This window comes from Lepidochelys kempii, chromosome 12 (genome assembly GCF_965140265.1).
Source record: "Lepidochelys kempii isolate rLepKem1 chromosome 12, rLepKem1.hap2, whole genome shotgun sequence".
Taxonomy (NCBI): domain Eukaryota; kingdom Metazoa; phylum Chordata; order Testudines; family Cheloniidae; genus Lepidochelys; species Lepidochelys kempii.
The window spans coordinates 32,501,215-32,516,645 of record NC_133267.1 but is presented as its reverse complement, the minus strand read 5'-3'; the positions used below and the strand labels follow the sequence as shown (position 1 = coordinate 32,516,645).

The window sequence follows — 15,431 nt, the reverse complement described above, 5'->3', positions numbered from 1 at the left end:
ACATTATTTTATTGATACAGTTATTGCATATGAGTCATATTCTCTGATTGATTTTGTTCACAAACTAAGCAAGTAAGAAGTTACCACCAGCTTTCCTTCTATAGGTTGATTCTGAACATAGTACAATGGACACTCACAGTCCAAAACATACAGCCAATGAAATGAAAATATTCAGTGCCATGCTAAAGTGGTTACACAGGATTTTAAATAAAAGTTTGTCTACTCAGTAAGTGGCAATCTCGTCTCATTATTAGCATGTCATTGTGATAGTGTCCAGAGGCCCCACTAAGAGATCATGGCCCAACTGCATGAGGTGCTGAACACAAATATACATAAGAGTAGCAGCCCCGGAGACCTTGCAATCTAAGTATAAAACAAGAGATTACAGATGAATAAAACAAAGAGATGGGGGGGGGGAAGGGGGAGAGAGAGACCACAAGAGAAGAGACAATTATGACAAGTGCCTCCACTGGTGCAAGTTGCTGAGGGACAGACTTGGAAGGTGCATGGGAGGAAATACCAGTCGTCTGATCCTCCCGCACTACTGAGGGGGATTCTAGCCAAGCACTTTCTTCAAACGGTGAAGAAAACAGAAAATTATATCACTAGAACAGAGAAAAAAAAACCACTAGAGACCAGTAGGTTCTGCAGGGGATCAGCCCCTCTGGATATCTAGTCGTTACTGTATTGGTGATGCCCATAATTTTTGTTGTTATTATTTAGCTCTCTAAGGTTCCACAATGAGAACCATGCAGATGGTTCTCTGCACCTACATAGAGCACAATTTCTGCCTGAGCACATCTCCTCTGATAGTATGTTATCTGCTGGACTCTACTGGGGATCTCAGCTGTCCTCACACATCTTTTCACATACTGGGTCACGGCCTACAAATATGGGAAGAGATTTATGATAGCAGACAGCAGAAAAAAACATAAGAGCCAATGGAGGGAAGCTGAAAGTAGACAAATTCAGACCAGAAATAAGGCACAAATAAATGAGGGTAATTAACTATTGGAACAATTTTTCTAAGGAAACCAACTCTCTATTTAGGAGATGCAGTTTCTGGTTACGGACAGACTATCTTTCCACTCTGTCCCTCCTTGTCTTTGTATTTCAAAAGAGACAAGCATCCCTATTTATATTTTTCACCTGTTATCTTGTTTGGTTTTGTACCACACTGAAGCCATTACAACTATTCTGACAGGTAATTCCAAAGTACCCATAATCATAACATTTAGGCTCTGTTACACAGACACTTCCATGTAGAAGGCATAACATAGACAGGAGCAGGGCTCCCTGCCCTTTCCCCCCACTCCTGCAAGGCCCCTCACCAGAAGGGCTGCAAATCTGTCAGATATCACAAAGTTACACTTGGTTTGATTCCACATACCTCCCCCATATCAGTTTTTGGGAATTTTTCTACATTCAATCCCACTGACCCTAAAGCAGTGGTCCGCAAACTCCTGGGGGTCCGCAGACTATGTCTAAGATTTCCAAAGGGGTCCACACCTCCATTCAAAATTATTTAGGGGCGTGCAAATGAAAAAATGTTGAAAACCACTTCCCAAAAGGAATCTGGAGAACACTGGGCCCTTAGCCCCCTCCCCCAAGGTCTCCGCTCCAAGACTGCACTGGTGCCTAAAGTAGAGTAGTGCCTGATGTGTCTGTGCAACCCAGAGCCATCTTATCTGCCCAGCTACTGGGTGGGGACGGGGGCAGGAGCACAGAATGTTTGCTCCAATTGAGTGTGTGTAGACAGCAGGGTCCCCCAGTGACCCTGCTTCCACCCTGCAGCCTCAGCACCATCTCACACACCCTCCCACAACAACAAGCAACCTCCCCTCCCAGCTTCTCTTACCCCACACACCTCCCCGCCTCACACTCTCCTGCCTACATACCTTCCCCTTCCCCCCAGGCCCCTCCCAGCCCCATCCTCACCCCCCAGTTCTGTCCTTCCCCCCCACACCCTCCCTCTCATAGCCCCCATCCCCTAGCCCCCTTTCACACCCACTCCCCAGTTCTGTCCTTCTCCCACAGCCACCCTCCCACAGCCCCCTCTCACCCACTCCCCAGTCTGTTCTTCTCCCACAGCCCCCCACACCCTTCTCCCATCACAGCCCCCTGCCCCCCTCACACCCACTCCCCAGTTCTGTCCTCCCCCCACACCGTCCCTCTCTCACAGCCCCCCTCCCCTAACCCCCCCTCACACCCACTCCCCAGTTCTGTCCTCCCCCCACACCCTCCCTCTCTCTCTCACAGCTCCCCTCCCCTAACCCCCCTCACAGCCCCCTCACACCCACTCCCCAGTTCTGTCCTCCTCCCACACCCTTCCTCTCTCTCTCTCTCTCACAGCCCCCTCCCCTAACCCCCCTCACAGCCCCCTCACACCCACTCCCCAGTTCTGTCCTCCTCCCACACCCTTCCTCTCTCTCTCACAGCCCCCTCCCCTAACCCCCCTCTCACAGCCCCCTCACACCCTCTCCCCAGTTCTGTCTTTCTCCCAGAGGCCCCCACCCACAGCCCTCTCCTACAGCCCCCTCACACCCACTCCCCAGTTCTGTCTTTCTCCCAGAGCCCCCCACAGCCCTCTCCTATCACAGCCCCCCACCCCTCTCACACCCACTGCCCAGTTCTGTCCCGCCCCCGCCCCCAGCCCCACCCCTCCCTCCAACACGCCCCGCCCTTCCCCAGACGTACCCCCAGGGCGGATCGCGTCGGTTAGTCCCGGCCTCGGCTCCGCCCGCCGGGTCAGGCTCAGCGCGTCTCGGGACTCTGCGGGGCTGGCGGGCGCCGCGGCTCCGGGCGGCAATGGCGGCGTTGCGAGCGCTGCGGAGGCTTGGCGCCAGCCTGGCTCCGCGCTGCCCCGGCCCCGTCATCGCGCCCCGGGCGGGCTGGCCGCAAGCAGCCCCTGCCCGGAGCCTGGGCACCAGCGCGCTGCTGGGCTCGGGTGAGTCGGGCCACGGGCAGCCGGGGTTGGGAGCAGCGAGGGCGAGCTGCGGCCAGGCCCACAGGGCGGGAGGCCGGGCCGGGGCCCCGGTGCACGCGGGCTGCCTGGGGGGCCCCGGGGCGAGTTTACGGGGGCCTGCTAGTCGGGGGTGCGTGTTGGGGCAGGCGCGGGGGGGGGGCCTCCGCGTGCCTGGGCGGGGCTGGTGCGTGCGAGTTGCGGGGCTGGCGTTGGGGCGCGGGGCTTGGTGCACGCGGGAGTGGGGGCTGCTGCGTGGAGTGTGGGGTGCATGGACCCGTTAGTGCGTGGGCAGCAAGCTGTGTCCTACAGTAGTGTTTGACCTCTCGGGAGAGCAAGGCTTCCCGGTGACCGCAGTGGTTTTCAACCTTTTTTCCTTTGTGAACCCCTGGGAAGTTTTCAGATGGAGGTGCGGACCCGTTTGGAAGTCTCCGGCATAGTCCGTGGACCCCCGGTTGACAGCCGTGGCTTCGAGGAAAGGGGAAGGGTCTTGTTCTAAATGGCATAGCAGATCACTTGCAAAGCGGGCCGTCTAATCCAGAACGCCGGACTCTCATTCTCACCCTCTGAAAGCTATAAATCTGCCTGAGTCATTAATCTGCGGAGAAGGGGATTTATGCCTAAAAATCACACATTTTTAAAGACGTAATTTTTAGTGACGCACAAAGTGGGCTTGGAGTCAAGTTAGTAAATCATGTTCCACTGTATATAGCCTGGTTTAAAAACAACACATCACCTTTTGCAAAATGGACAGTGACCCATTATTTTGGTCACAGATGCCTTCTCTGCAATACCAAACGTCTCACCTGTTTTTATCAATAAGTAACGCTTCAGGGGGGCTACTACAGGTGTAAGCATTAGGTAGACGTGGTGCAGCCATTTTCATCACTATGGCATAATCCGACCACTCGTTAGCATTGCTACCCAAGTGACCATGTGGTGCTTCCCGTTGACGTTAGCGGGTAAGAAGTTTGCTAATGTGCCTTAGGTGGTTTTACTTCACTATGCATAGTGTGATACAATAGAAGTTTAAATGTTTACCAGATCTAAAAGAAGGCATTGGCAGGCTTTTTTGTAGACACAGGAATTGAACATTGTTACATATTCACTGATAGCCGTCGTATAGGTAAAGATGACAGATTAGGTGCTGATCCTGCAACTCTTATTCAGTGTAGATCCTTAGTCATCTAGCAGGTGTCAACAGGTGAAGTTTTGATGACGCACCAGCCAGTGTGATTACAAGTTTAAGGTGAATGAATCACTCAGCTTGCCTCTCAATGGACTATATGAATTTAGGACTGAATGAGCTTTATGCAGGCACATTCACAAGGGCACAGGAGTCCACTTTCATAGAGCTACTTGCAGGATCAGGACCCTGAACCCTGTCTACATTAGGGAACTTGGACCAATGTAACTATACTGATGTAGCTATGCTATACACTGATATGAACGCCTCGTATAGATGTGCTGCACTGGTGCAAAACTGGGCCTGCAGCAGTCTGACTTACTCCACTTGTGCCTAATGTAGGATAGGTACTTTATCCTGTAAGACAAAACAGTGGGATATGTTTCTCCTTTTGACTTGATTTACCATGCTAAAAAAGATTTCTGGCAAACAGCGTATATTACCCATGAAGTTCTTAATCAGAAGCAGGCTTATAGTTTAAGGCAGAGGTGGGCAAATGTCCTGCCCGGCCCTTGAGCTCCCAGCCAGGGAGGCTAGCCCCGGGCCCCTCCCCTGCTGTCCCCCCTCAGGGCAGGGGGTCAGGGTGCAGGACGGGTGTGGGGTGTGGCAGGGGGTTGGGCTGCAGGAGAGGTTTGGGAGGCGGGCTCCGGCCTGACGCGCACCAGGGTCAGGGCAGGCTCCCCGCCTGCCTACCCTGCCCCCGCGCCACTCCAGGAAGCGGCCGGAACCTGGTGGCAGGCGGGCGGGTGTAGGGGCGGCCACAGGGGTCTGTGTGTTGCCCTGGCTGTGCCTCCAGGCACCGCCCCCCACAGCTCCTATTGGCTGGGAACGGAGGAGTAGAGGGGAAAAGGAGCAGACTGGAAGTTGAAGGAATAGGATTGTGGACCTGTTTGTTAAGAAGAGGTTAGGGATTAAAGGTCATGGAGAAGAGATGTCTTCAAATGGGATTCAAAGAGGGAGAATTAAGTATGAGGAGGTAGGGCATCTGGAACATCAGCATGGAAAATGGCGCACTCTGGAGAGAATCACAGTAGTATTTGTAGAAATGTGACTAGAATACGTGCAGAAGTATGAGTGAGAATTGCTGTGAAGTGATCAAACTTTAACTGGGTCTTATATATAATTGTCTCTTAAGAATACAATTCTCTGGTGATCTGGCAGTAGTTGCACAACAATTATATAAATGTCCCAGAAATTGATCCTGCAACCTTTATTCCTGTGGGTAATCCGTACTTGCATGAGTAGTCTGATTAACTGTAATGAGCATAGGGTGCAAAATCAGGCCTCTTATCTGGATTTGCAGAATAAAATGCATTCAGTAAAATATGGACAGTTTTGGGGATTCAGTGATCTTATTTCCATTTTTTAAAACAAAGTGTGAATTATTGCAATAATGAATAAGTGAAAAATAAATGTACTTAAAAACCATTATGGTTGAGTTTCTGCAAGCTGAAATAGTTTTTCTGCAAAGGGATAGCATGACATCTCCATGTCATCTAAGAAAGTTAAAATATAGTGCATTGCATGAGGCACTCTGAAAGTTCCAGTGTTACAGAAATGTCATTAGGGCTGGCTTTAGTGGGAATAATGTGGAGAATTGGCTTAATTAAACAATTCTGAATTTGAGGGGAAAACCTTTTAAAAGTTGTATTAGACACACATAACAATAAAATTCTTAAACTGTCATTTTAATTAATAATACAATCAATCTTTTTTTCAACTAAATCCCATCGGGTGGTGGTTCATGCTGCACGCTTTGATTTGGTAGCTTTAAATGTGGTTTCCTATGGCATATTTAGATTATTCAGGGCCAGATTTTGCCATCTGTTATCAGCCCCCTACTGTGTAAATCAGGCAGTCTTTTTTTTTTTCTTTAAATGGATCTAAATGTTAATGCTTTAGCAATTCACACTTGCTATTTATATATTTTGGCATCTACAGGTAAATGATGGGATTCTGATGCACATTTCAACACCTCACATGTGGTCTGTGTTAATATAAAGCATAATACCAGTACCTTCAAAAAGCGCCCCACACATCCACACCATAGTTGAACAATACTGTTCAAAGCCAAACTCAAGAGAAAAGTGTTTAGGACTTCCAGTATATTAGAGTATTTATAAAAGTAAAATGTCAATTTTTTCTGAAATATCAAGTCTGTTTCATTTTAGCCCGCAAATTCACAGACAAGCACGAGTGGATATCAGTTGAAAATGGTATTGGGACAGTAGGAATCAGCAATTTTGCACAGGTATTGATTTTGGGGGAGGGGGGTGTCCTTCAATATTTACTTGTACATTCCTGCTCTTGTCTTTGATCTTTGAGTTGTTACTGTGTCCTTTTATTATTGTTGCATATACTGTACACTGAAGCATATTATGGATTTAGATCTCAAACTGTTTCTAAAGCACATTATGCCATATCAACATTTGTGGATAATTTTTTGATCATGTTAGTTCTCCATTGGATTGACTTAGACTTGATGAACTTCTTAGTTGTTAAATCAGAACAATAGCAAATCAGATTTATTACTCTTACTGTTTTAATCTTGTTTTTTACTTTCTTTATAGGAACACTAGACTGCATAAGGAAACTATTGCATTGTGCATGTTTAGGTCAAATTCTGCTCTGATTTTTACCCCTTTGATTTAAGTGGAGTTGTGAATAGGAATAGAATTTGGTGCAGAGCGCATCTGTAATGTGTGTGATAGTCATTAGCATCCTCATCTGTGATGCTTACCAAAGAGATTGGACTATTAGCTTTCAAATCCTTGGTCAAGGATATTTTTCTAACTTCAGTCCCTATTATGACTGGCTAATAGGATGCTAGTTAAAGATGTGCATTAAAAACGAAACAAAAAATCCAAAGACACATGCCTAAACCTGCTAACAACCAAACATGGGACATTGATGTACAATATACAGGACAATGTCAGAAGCTTTGACTGTAGTGGGATTATTGTTCTTTAGGATAAATAGCCTTTTGGTAATTTCAGCTTTCTGAATGTGTAAATAACATATATTATTATAATAAAAGATCCCAAGGTTTATGTGGGGTAGAGTTAAATTTGGGCCTTAAAGGGCTTGACCCTGCTCTTGTTGAACTTAATGGCATAAATCCCAGTCACTGAAATGGCCCAAAACCAGACAGCTGATGCCTAGTACATAGTACTCAATATGTAAATTTTCTGCATTGGAAAGATTAGGAGTCAGATATTGCATGGTCTTTCAAATGACACAAACAGTAAATGTTTCATGCTTTGAGGGTCAAACCTTAGTTCCCTGACATCACTGGGAGTTTTGCTGTGAGGACCCATTTTGGTTCTATAAAGATCAGTAAGAGTTCTGTCACATTGTGCCTGGAGGAATGATTTCTTTCTCATGGACTCACAACAGAGCCTTAAGCTTATTTAAACCCTAATATATGAACACATCTTGCAATTTAGAGGGCATGAGAAGCTAAGTAGTTTGCAAGTTGTTTATCAGAAAACATGATTCCTGTTAAAAGCGTGCAGACTTTGAGTGGGATGGGCACCAACATTAAGCAGAGGAATATAATTTTAGTCTAATCAGTTGTGTAGTTACAACCTTAAATCCCTCCCCCACATGCTCACTTAGCCTTTACTAGTATATATTCCTGATGCATTTGGTTTGTTTTTAGGAAGCATTAGGAGACATCGTTTATTGTAGTCTTCCGGAAATTGGGACAAAGTTGAACAAACAGGGTAAGTATTTTTATTTTAAGCTGTTAAACTATTGCTATAACGATTGTCTTAGGTTTTAATATAAACTAACGTTATGCCACTTCCTCAATTCTTGTTGTTTTTCATATAGTTGAACATTGTTTGTTTGATGTTACCCTCGGATCCTGTAAAATTTAATTTCATTTATATGGTTGCATACTTGTTAGATGTAAAATATGGATTGCTCACATTTTTAAGAGGGCTAAAGGCCTTATTTCTAAACTCTGAATGTTAGAACAGAGCAAATAGTTCTCAGATCTTGCTTAATGGGAGAACCTGCCTTTAAAATTGTAAAGAGACACTTAAAACCAGTTAAAAGAACAGGAGTACTTGTGTTCTTTTTGCGGATACAGACTAACATGGCTGCTACTCTGAAACCTTAAAACCAGTTGTTTAATTTAAATGTTTGCTTAAATCTTTAATTATACAAATTTAAATAGCATTGCTACAATAAACTTTTAAAACTGTACAATTTTCCATACTCTGATTTGACAACCTGCTAGTACTTCTAGATGGCTTATTTGTTGCTGTTTTGCAAGTTTCAGAGTAGCAGCCGTTTGTCTGTATCCACAAAAAGAACAGGAGTACTTGTGGCATCTCAGAGACTAACAAATTTATTAGAGCATAAGCTTTCGTGGGCTACAGCCCACTTCATCGGATGCATAGAATGGAACATAGAGTAAGAAGAGATCCACCTTCTCTGTATGTGTAAGTTGCCATACAAACTGTAAGCAACTAATTAATTAAGATGAGCTATTATCACTAGGAGAAAAAAAACTTTTATCGTGATAATCAAGACGGCCAATTTAGACAGTTGACAAGGTGTGAGGATACTTAACATGGGGAAATAGATTCAATATGTGTAATGACCCAGCCACTCCCAGTCTCTATTCAAACCCAAGTTAATGGTATCTAGTTTGCATATTAATTCAAGCTCAGCAGTTTCTTGTTGGAATCTGTTTTTGAAACTTTTGTGTTGCAGAATTGCCACTCTTAATTCTTTTACTGAGTGACCAGAGAGGATGAAGTGTTCTCCTACCGGTTTTTGAATGTTATGATTCCTGATGTCAGATTTGTGTCCATTTATTCTTGTGTAGCGACTGTCTGGTTTGGCCAATGTACATGGCAGAGGGGCATTGCTGGCACATGATGGCATATATCACATTGGTAGATGTGCAGGTGAACGAGCCCTTGGTGGTGTGGCTAATGTGATTAGGTCTTATGATGGTGTCACTTGAATAAATACGTGGACAGAGTTGGCATTGGGCTTTGTTGCAAGGATAGGTTCCTGGGTTAGTGTTTTTGTTGTGTGGTGTGTGGTTGCTGGAGAGTATTTGCTTCAGGTTGGGGGGCTGTCTGTAAGCAAGGACTGGTCCGTCTCCCAAGATCTGTGAGAGCGAGGGATCATTTTTCAGGATAGGTAGTAGATCTTTGATGATGCGCTGGAGAGGTTTTAGTTGGGGTCTGAAGGTGACAGCTAGTGGCGTTCTGTTATTTTCTTTGTTGGGCCTGTCCTGTAGTAGGTGACTTCTGGGTACTCTTCTGGCTCTGTCAATCTGTTTTTTCACTTCAGCAGGGTATTGTAGTTTTAAGAATGCTTGATAGAGATCTTGTAGGTGTTTGTCTCTGTCTGAGGAATTGGAGCAAATGCGGTTGTATCTTAGAGCTTGGCTGTAGACGATGGATCGTGTGGTGTGTAGGATGGAAGCTGGAGGCATGTAGGTAAGAATAGCGGTCAGTAGGTTTCCGGTGTAGTTACACAGCAGCTGATGTGGTGCTTTACAAATTCAAAGCTTTGTACAAACCTTGACCCCGATGGCAAGTAACCAGAGCTGGAATTAGAATTTGATAGTTTCCAGCTTCCAGTTCCATGCTTGGCTCATGCTACTTGTCAGTAATTTAATTATGTATTAAATTATTAAGAGTGTAATAACTTGTAAATCACTACAAAAGAGTGAGTGTTAGCAAGCAGAAGGAGGCTTTTCCTTTGTTTTCATGAGGAGTGCTGATGTTCTGGTACATGTTCCAGAAATCATTCTTGCTTAGAGACATAAATAATCCACCTGGACTACAGATGCAGGAAATTGCAAAACAAGATGACAAAATATGTAAAGCAGCAGGACCTCTATTCTGAAATCCTTGTAGTGTAAAATGTCCCCAGCAGATTATTTAGCCACATCGTCTACACAAGGCTTGAATGGTAAATGTTGGAGAAAGGCCCTTTGCTTTTGGGTTCTAATTAACAAACTCAAAATTTTTGTTTTACTTTATAGTGAGAAAATTCATTCCTCCTAGTTCCTATCTGCTTCACCACTTCTAATGCTGATTCTGCACCGTGCACATCTAATTCCAAATTCCCGGACCCATTTCATTCTGTGCTCATACCAACCTGCTGTTCTGACAATTCCATGTTTCTCCAGACTGTTTCTCATTTCATTACAGTTTATGGCTGCTTTCAATAGCATTGTCCCATCTGCCATTTTAATAACTGTATAAAAAATAAGGAGAAGGGGGTGAGCAATTCAATGGTCCCACTTCCTGATTCTGAATACTAAGGCATTTGTTCTTCTCCCATGCATGTACATTAGCTCCTGATGGTGTTTCTGAAAACACCAGGTGCACTCTTAGGCCTTGTCTACACTACCAAGTTTTGTCAGCAAAAGTTATGCTGCCTTAATTAAAACTGCTGTTGCATATCAGCACTACTCCTTGTGTCGGCAGAATGCATCCACAGTAGCGTAGCAGCTCTTGCATCGATACAGAGAGCAGTGCACTGTGGTAGCTATTTACTCTGCAAGTGACCGCAGGGTGCTTTGGGAATGGTTTGCAATGCCTCATGGGGCAGGGACAGTGTCACATGATGCAGGTTTCTCAATCCCATGGTTCCAGGGGCATCCTAGTAGATTATCAGCTGCTTTTTCAACTGAAGTGTTGAGGAGAGTGGTGTGTCTGGGATGGGGAGACAGCAGACTGACCAACTTATCCTGAGGCAGGGAGAAGGAGATGACCCCCACGTCAGCACCTGGCTCTGCTCGGCACAGCAGTTTCCCCCCAAGCAGCCCGCTCTGCCTGCCTATGGTTCTGAGATTCCCTTCTCGCAGCCATTTCAGCTGCTGGGAGCAGCATCCTGAGCAACTCTGTGAGAAATGTGCTGAGAAATGTCAAAGCAGCACAGCAGTCCCCCTGCCTGCTCCCCACAGCAGGCCCCTGTGTTCCTACTGCAGGACAGAACAGGAGCATTCCACGGTAATGATCTGCTCTCCAATGATCTGCTCTCCCTTCCCAGAGCAGCACGCTCAGCTGTCAGATACCCAGAGCTTTGAAAGGGGAGGGGCACCTGTCTGCAGGGCAGCAGAGATCGACACAGTGAGTAGAGCGGTCACAGCATTGTGGGATACTGGTGGAAGCTGGTTCTGTGGACAAAACAAATAGTAGTGTCTACACTGAGGCTTTGTCACTTTAACTTTTCTGCAAAAAGCTTTATGCCTCTCATTGAGGTGATTTGGTTTTGTCTGCAAAACAGCAGAGTTTTGCCACCAAAAGTAGCTGTGTGTGTGAACACCTCACCTGTTTTGTTGGCAAAAGGCAGCTTTTGCCAACCAAACTTTGTAGTGTAGACAAGGCCTCAGCATGGTGAGAAATCAGAGTTCAGGAGACTAGTGCTTTGACTGTTTCACAGGCAGATTTATTGAGGTAAAGGCTAGTTAGCAGCTACTCAGAATGGATATATATACTCTGCAGCAAAGGGCTAGATGTGGCTCCTGGTGCCTAGCCCCTCTTTGCTGGTCAGAAGTTTTGCTGTAAAGCATTGGAAGTAGGCTTGGCAGAATTCAAATTTTTTTTTTATATTTGACAGATAATATTGATGTTTAAACACTTTCTTATTTTGATCTATTCAGTTTTGCACAATTACACAAAATTCTGGGTTTGAAGGTTTATGTTATATCAATTTAAATGTACAATTGCAGAAAATTATGGGTGGTGGGTCAGAGGTAGCTATTTAATGACAGTAGATATCCTTAAATCAAATTCTAATAAGCTCTCAAGCAGCATTGGTCTTACCTGGCCTATCTGTACCTTTCAGTTATCGACGAAAATATTTTTTGTTTGTGTGCAATGAAATCAATATTTACTGACATTTACTGATAAAAATTGAATTCTTCCAAGCCTAATTGTAAGCAAGGCACCAGCCCGCAGGATGAGCTAAGTGACAAATTCCCATCCTTTGTGCAGTAGCAGGTAGTGTTATCCCTCGACTGCTGTTTCATCCAGAGTACATAGTGCAAAAAGAAATTTCAAACTTGAAGCCTCTAGTCGTTGTAATGAAACCAGGACCTTAACTTCAGCCTGTCTGAAAGTCTCATCCTTTCTTCCTTGTTTCGTTTCCAGAGACTTATTGGGGCTGGGTCATCTTTAAAACCTTTATTTACAAAAGTAAATCATCAATGTCTTTTTTTTTTTCTTTTTTAAATGAACACAATCCTGTATTTCAGATGAGTTTGGTGCTCTGGAAAGTGTGAAGGCTGCTAGTGAACTCTATTCTCCTCTCACGGGAGAAGTGACTGAAATTAACACCACCCTTGCAGATAATCCAGGACTTGTCAATAAATCTTGTTATGAAGATGGTAAGAAGCTATTGTTTCACGTTCAAGGAGTAAATGGCACTTCTCTGATTAAGATCCAGATGGTGTTTCTATCACAAGCGGATCTTTTGTTGTCCATGTCTCAAATTAATTATTTGGAAGCTAAAAACGACATGGAGGGAACATGGCCTGGTCCACACTACAGAGTTAAATCAACATAAGGCAGCTTATGTCGACCTAATTATGTCAGTGTCTACTCTCATGCTTTGCTCCCGCTTGATGTAAGTGCCTTACTACACTGACATAACTCCACCTCCATGAGAGGCTTATGTTGGTGTAGTTAGGGCGACACAATGTCTATGTACTTACTTACATCAGTTGTTGGCTATCATTCTTGTCAATTTCACAGCTTCCTGCTGGGGTCGTGAAATCGACCAGAGAGGCTGGAAAGCTCCCTACTGTGAACCCTATGCCCGGATTAGGCTGTTGCCCCAGGGCGGGTGGAGGTCTCCAGCTAGAGCCTGGGCTCCCCTCCCCCCTGCTCCGAGCCGGGCAGCAACCTAGGACTCCCCCCAGGAGAGTGGTGAGCCAGGGGGGCAGCGGGCTCCTGAGCTGAGCCCACTACCCGCACGGAGCTGAGAGTCTGGGTGGCAGCCTGGCTTCCGGCAGGGGGTGGGGAGTTGAGAGCCCTGGGCTCCCTGCAGGGAGCAGAGCTGAGAGCCTGGGCAGTAGCTGGGCTCCCAGAGGAGAGTTCTGCTCAGAGCTGAGATCCCGGGCTCTGAGCCCCCCACACTGCCCTTCTTAAGTCAGCAGAAATGCTTCTGGTGAGGACGCACACCACTGACCGAAGGAGGGTAGTGTGGACATAAACAATCGCAGTAACTACTGCAGTGGCTGTAAGTCCACCTAACATAGGTCTACTTAAGTTTGTAGTATAGACATGCCTCATGTCTCTGAATATCTCCAGTTTCAATAAACCCCATAGTATGAAATTGTTAAACATTTTAGTCCTGTCTTCACTAGGAAATTGACATGTTGCTTACAGCTTCCAGAAATCTTCAGAGCTAAATATACTGTGGTTGAGTTTAAACCTCCTTTTAAATAGCGAAGGAAGAACATATTTAGAGTGGTTATATTTCCTCCTCTAAATTTAACAGAACTTAAAAGCATCTGAAAATTGTTTTGCCCATACTAGACGACCAAGCCCTTGAGTCCACTACAGTTTTAAAGAGCTGTAGGTACATGGGGGTGAATTTAAAAAATTATTTCCTTAATGTTTGGATTTAGATGCCTTTATTTTAATAGGTCTAATTCATTTTTTTTAAAATGTAATTTAATTTCTTTCTTACAGGTTGGCTTATCAAGATGACTGTGGACAACCCTTCAGAACTTAATGAACTGATGAATGAGGACGCGTATGAGAAATTTATAAAATCCATTGAGGACTGACCTGGAATACTAAAATAAACCACTATAAAACACTTCAGCGTAGTTTCATAGATTAGTGGTGTACAGAAGGTTTGACAGTGGGCAGCTTGAAAAAATTGCATATTCCAGGAATTTTGGATAACATTTCAAGACAAATATGCTGCCTCTGAATCGTGTTGTACTAAAGATCAATCCTGTGACAATAAGAGATTGCAGATAGGAAAAAGAAAATGCTTAACATTTGCTCCCTTTTGCTAGTGATTTTTTTTAGCCTACTAAACTTAATTATGTAATTTTCAAAGTTTGGAATGTCATCTAGAGTAAAATAAATTTAGTTTGTAAAAATACACACTTAAAGCGTAGCATTGCAATATGCAACAGTCTTAACAGCAGCATGGTAACTGTGTTGCTTTTTTCAGCACTGTAGTTAGCTGTCCAAATACATTTACATGGCTAACAGGGTGTTGTGATAGAAAAGCTGCATCAGGTTTCAAGTGTGCATAACAATATAATCTTTAAAAAGTTTAGTTTTAGTTAAGATTTTCTACAGATAAGGCTACAGCCTTGCAGAAGACTAGATAACAGAAAATTAAAAAAAAAAAATGACTTTACCATTTATGTTTGCTGTTGTTTTGTACCATAACCCGTTTTACATATTTTATATAAAGTTGGTTATCCCGTTTGGAACTTGCAAGATTAACCTACCACTTGCACAACTTGGGACTCAAAATACATGTAACCCTTCAAAGGCTCTGGATCTGTATATTCTAACTATGCATTTGCGTGCTAGAATGACTAATATCTCATTGTGACACATACGTGATAGGACAGCCCTCTCTAATGCTTTAACACAATCTTATGCCCTTCTCAGGCAAAACTTTGATCGGTTCATTGATGGGTGAAGAGGACCTGAAGTTTCAGTGAGAGGCCAGCTGTATATTATGTATACAAACTGAAGGATAAGTCCAATGTACTTAAAAAAAAAAAAAAAAAAAGCCTGCTTTAGGATTGCAAGGGGGATGGGATAAATGGAAGTGATGGGAATGAATGGTAGTCTCCTGTTGAAACGTTTAATCTGGGAGGTGAGAAAAGGATACAAGCACAATTTGATTGAAGGACATTACCTGTATATGTCGCTCTTCATATGAGTTCTAGAGCTGTTAGGATTTCATTGTTTTTTCTCTAACCCTTGTGCAGAAAGAAACTGAACTTTAACATGATTTTTAATAGAAGTAAATGCTATCAACTGATGGTTAGGAAACAGCGGGTTCTACCCATTCTTGAATGTGACCCAATTGGGAAATGGTTGCTGTGATCATATGTGAATGTTCAGGATCATGTGTGACATCCTCTTCTGTATCCAAGTGGCTTTTCTTCACTACACAAATGTCAAGCTTTTGGAAAGTGGGTAGGGAGTGCCATCATAAAGGGAATTAGTAACAGTTTAAAATGTATTCAACTGCAGGAGTACCACTTGTTATAGCCAGTACTGCAAGGTGGCCGAGAATGACAAGAGTTGTGCAGCCTGA

General features: G+C 44.3%; 1 protein-coding gene across 1 annotated transcript; it reads left to right on the top strand.

Annotated features, from left to right (window-relative positions):
* The first annotated feature begins 2,685 nt into the window (after positions 1-2,685).
* On the top strand, positions 2,686-14,513 carry GCSH (glycine cleavage system protein H). The gene is made up of 5 exons (XM_073308039.1): positions 2,686-2,947; positions 6,320-6,399; positions 7,810-7,873; positions 12,385-12,516; positions 13,826-14,513. Exons 1-5 carry the CDS (start codon positions 2,809-2,811, stop codon positions 13,921-13,923), a joined length of 513 nt encoding a protein of 170 aa, XP_073164140.1. The 5' UTR covers positions 2,686-2,808; the 3' UTR covers positions 13,924-14,513.
* Positions 14,514-15,431: the final 918 nt, after the last annotated feature.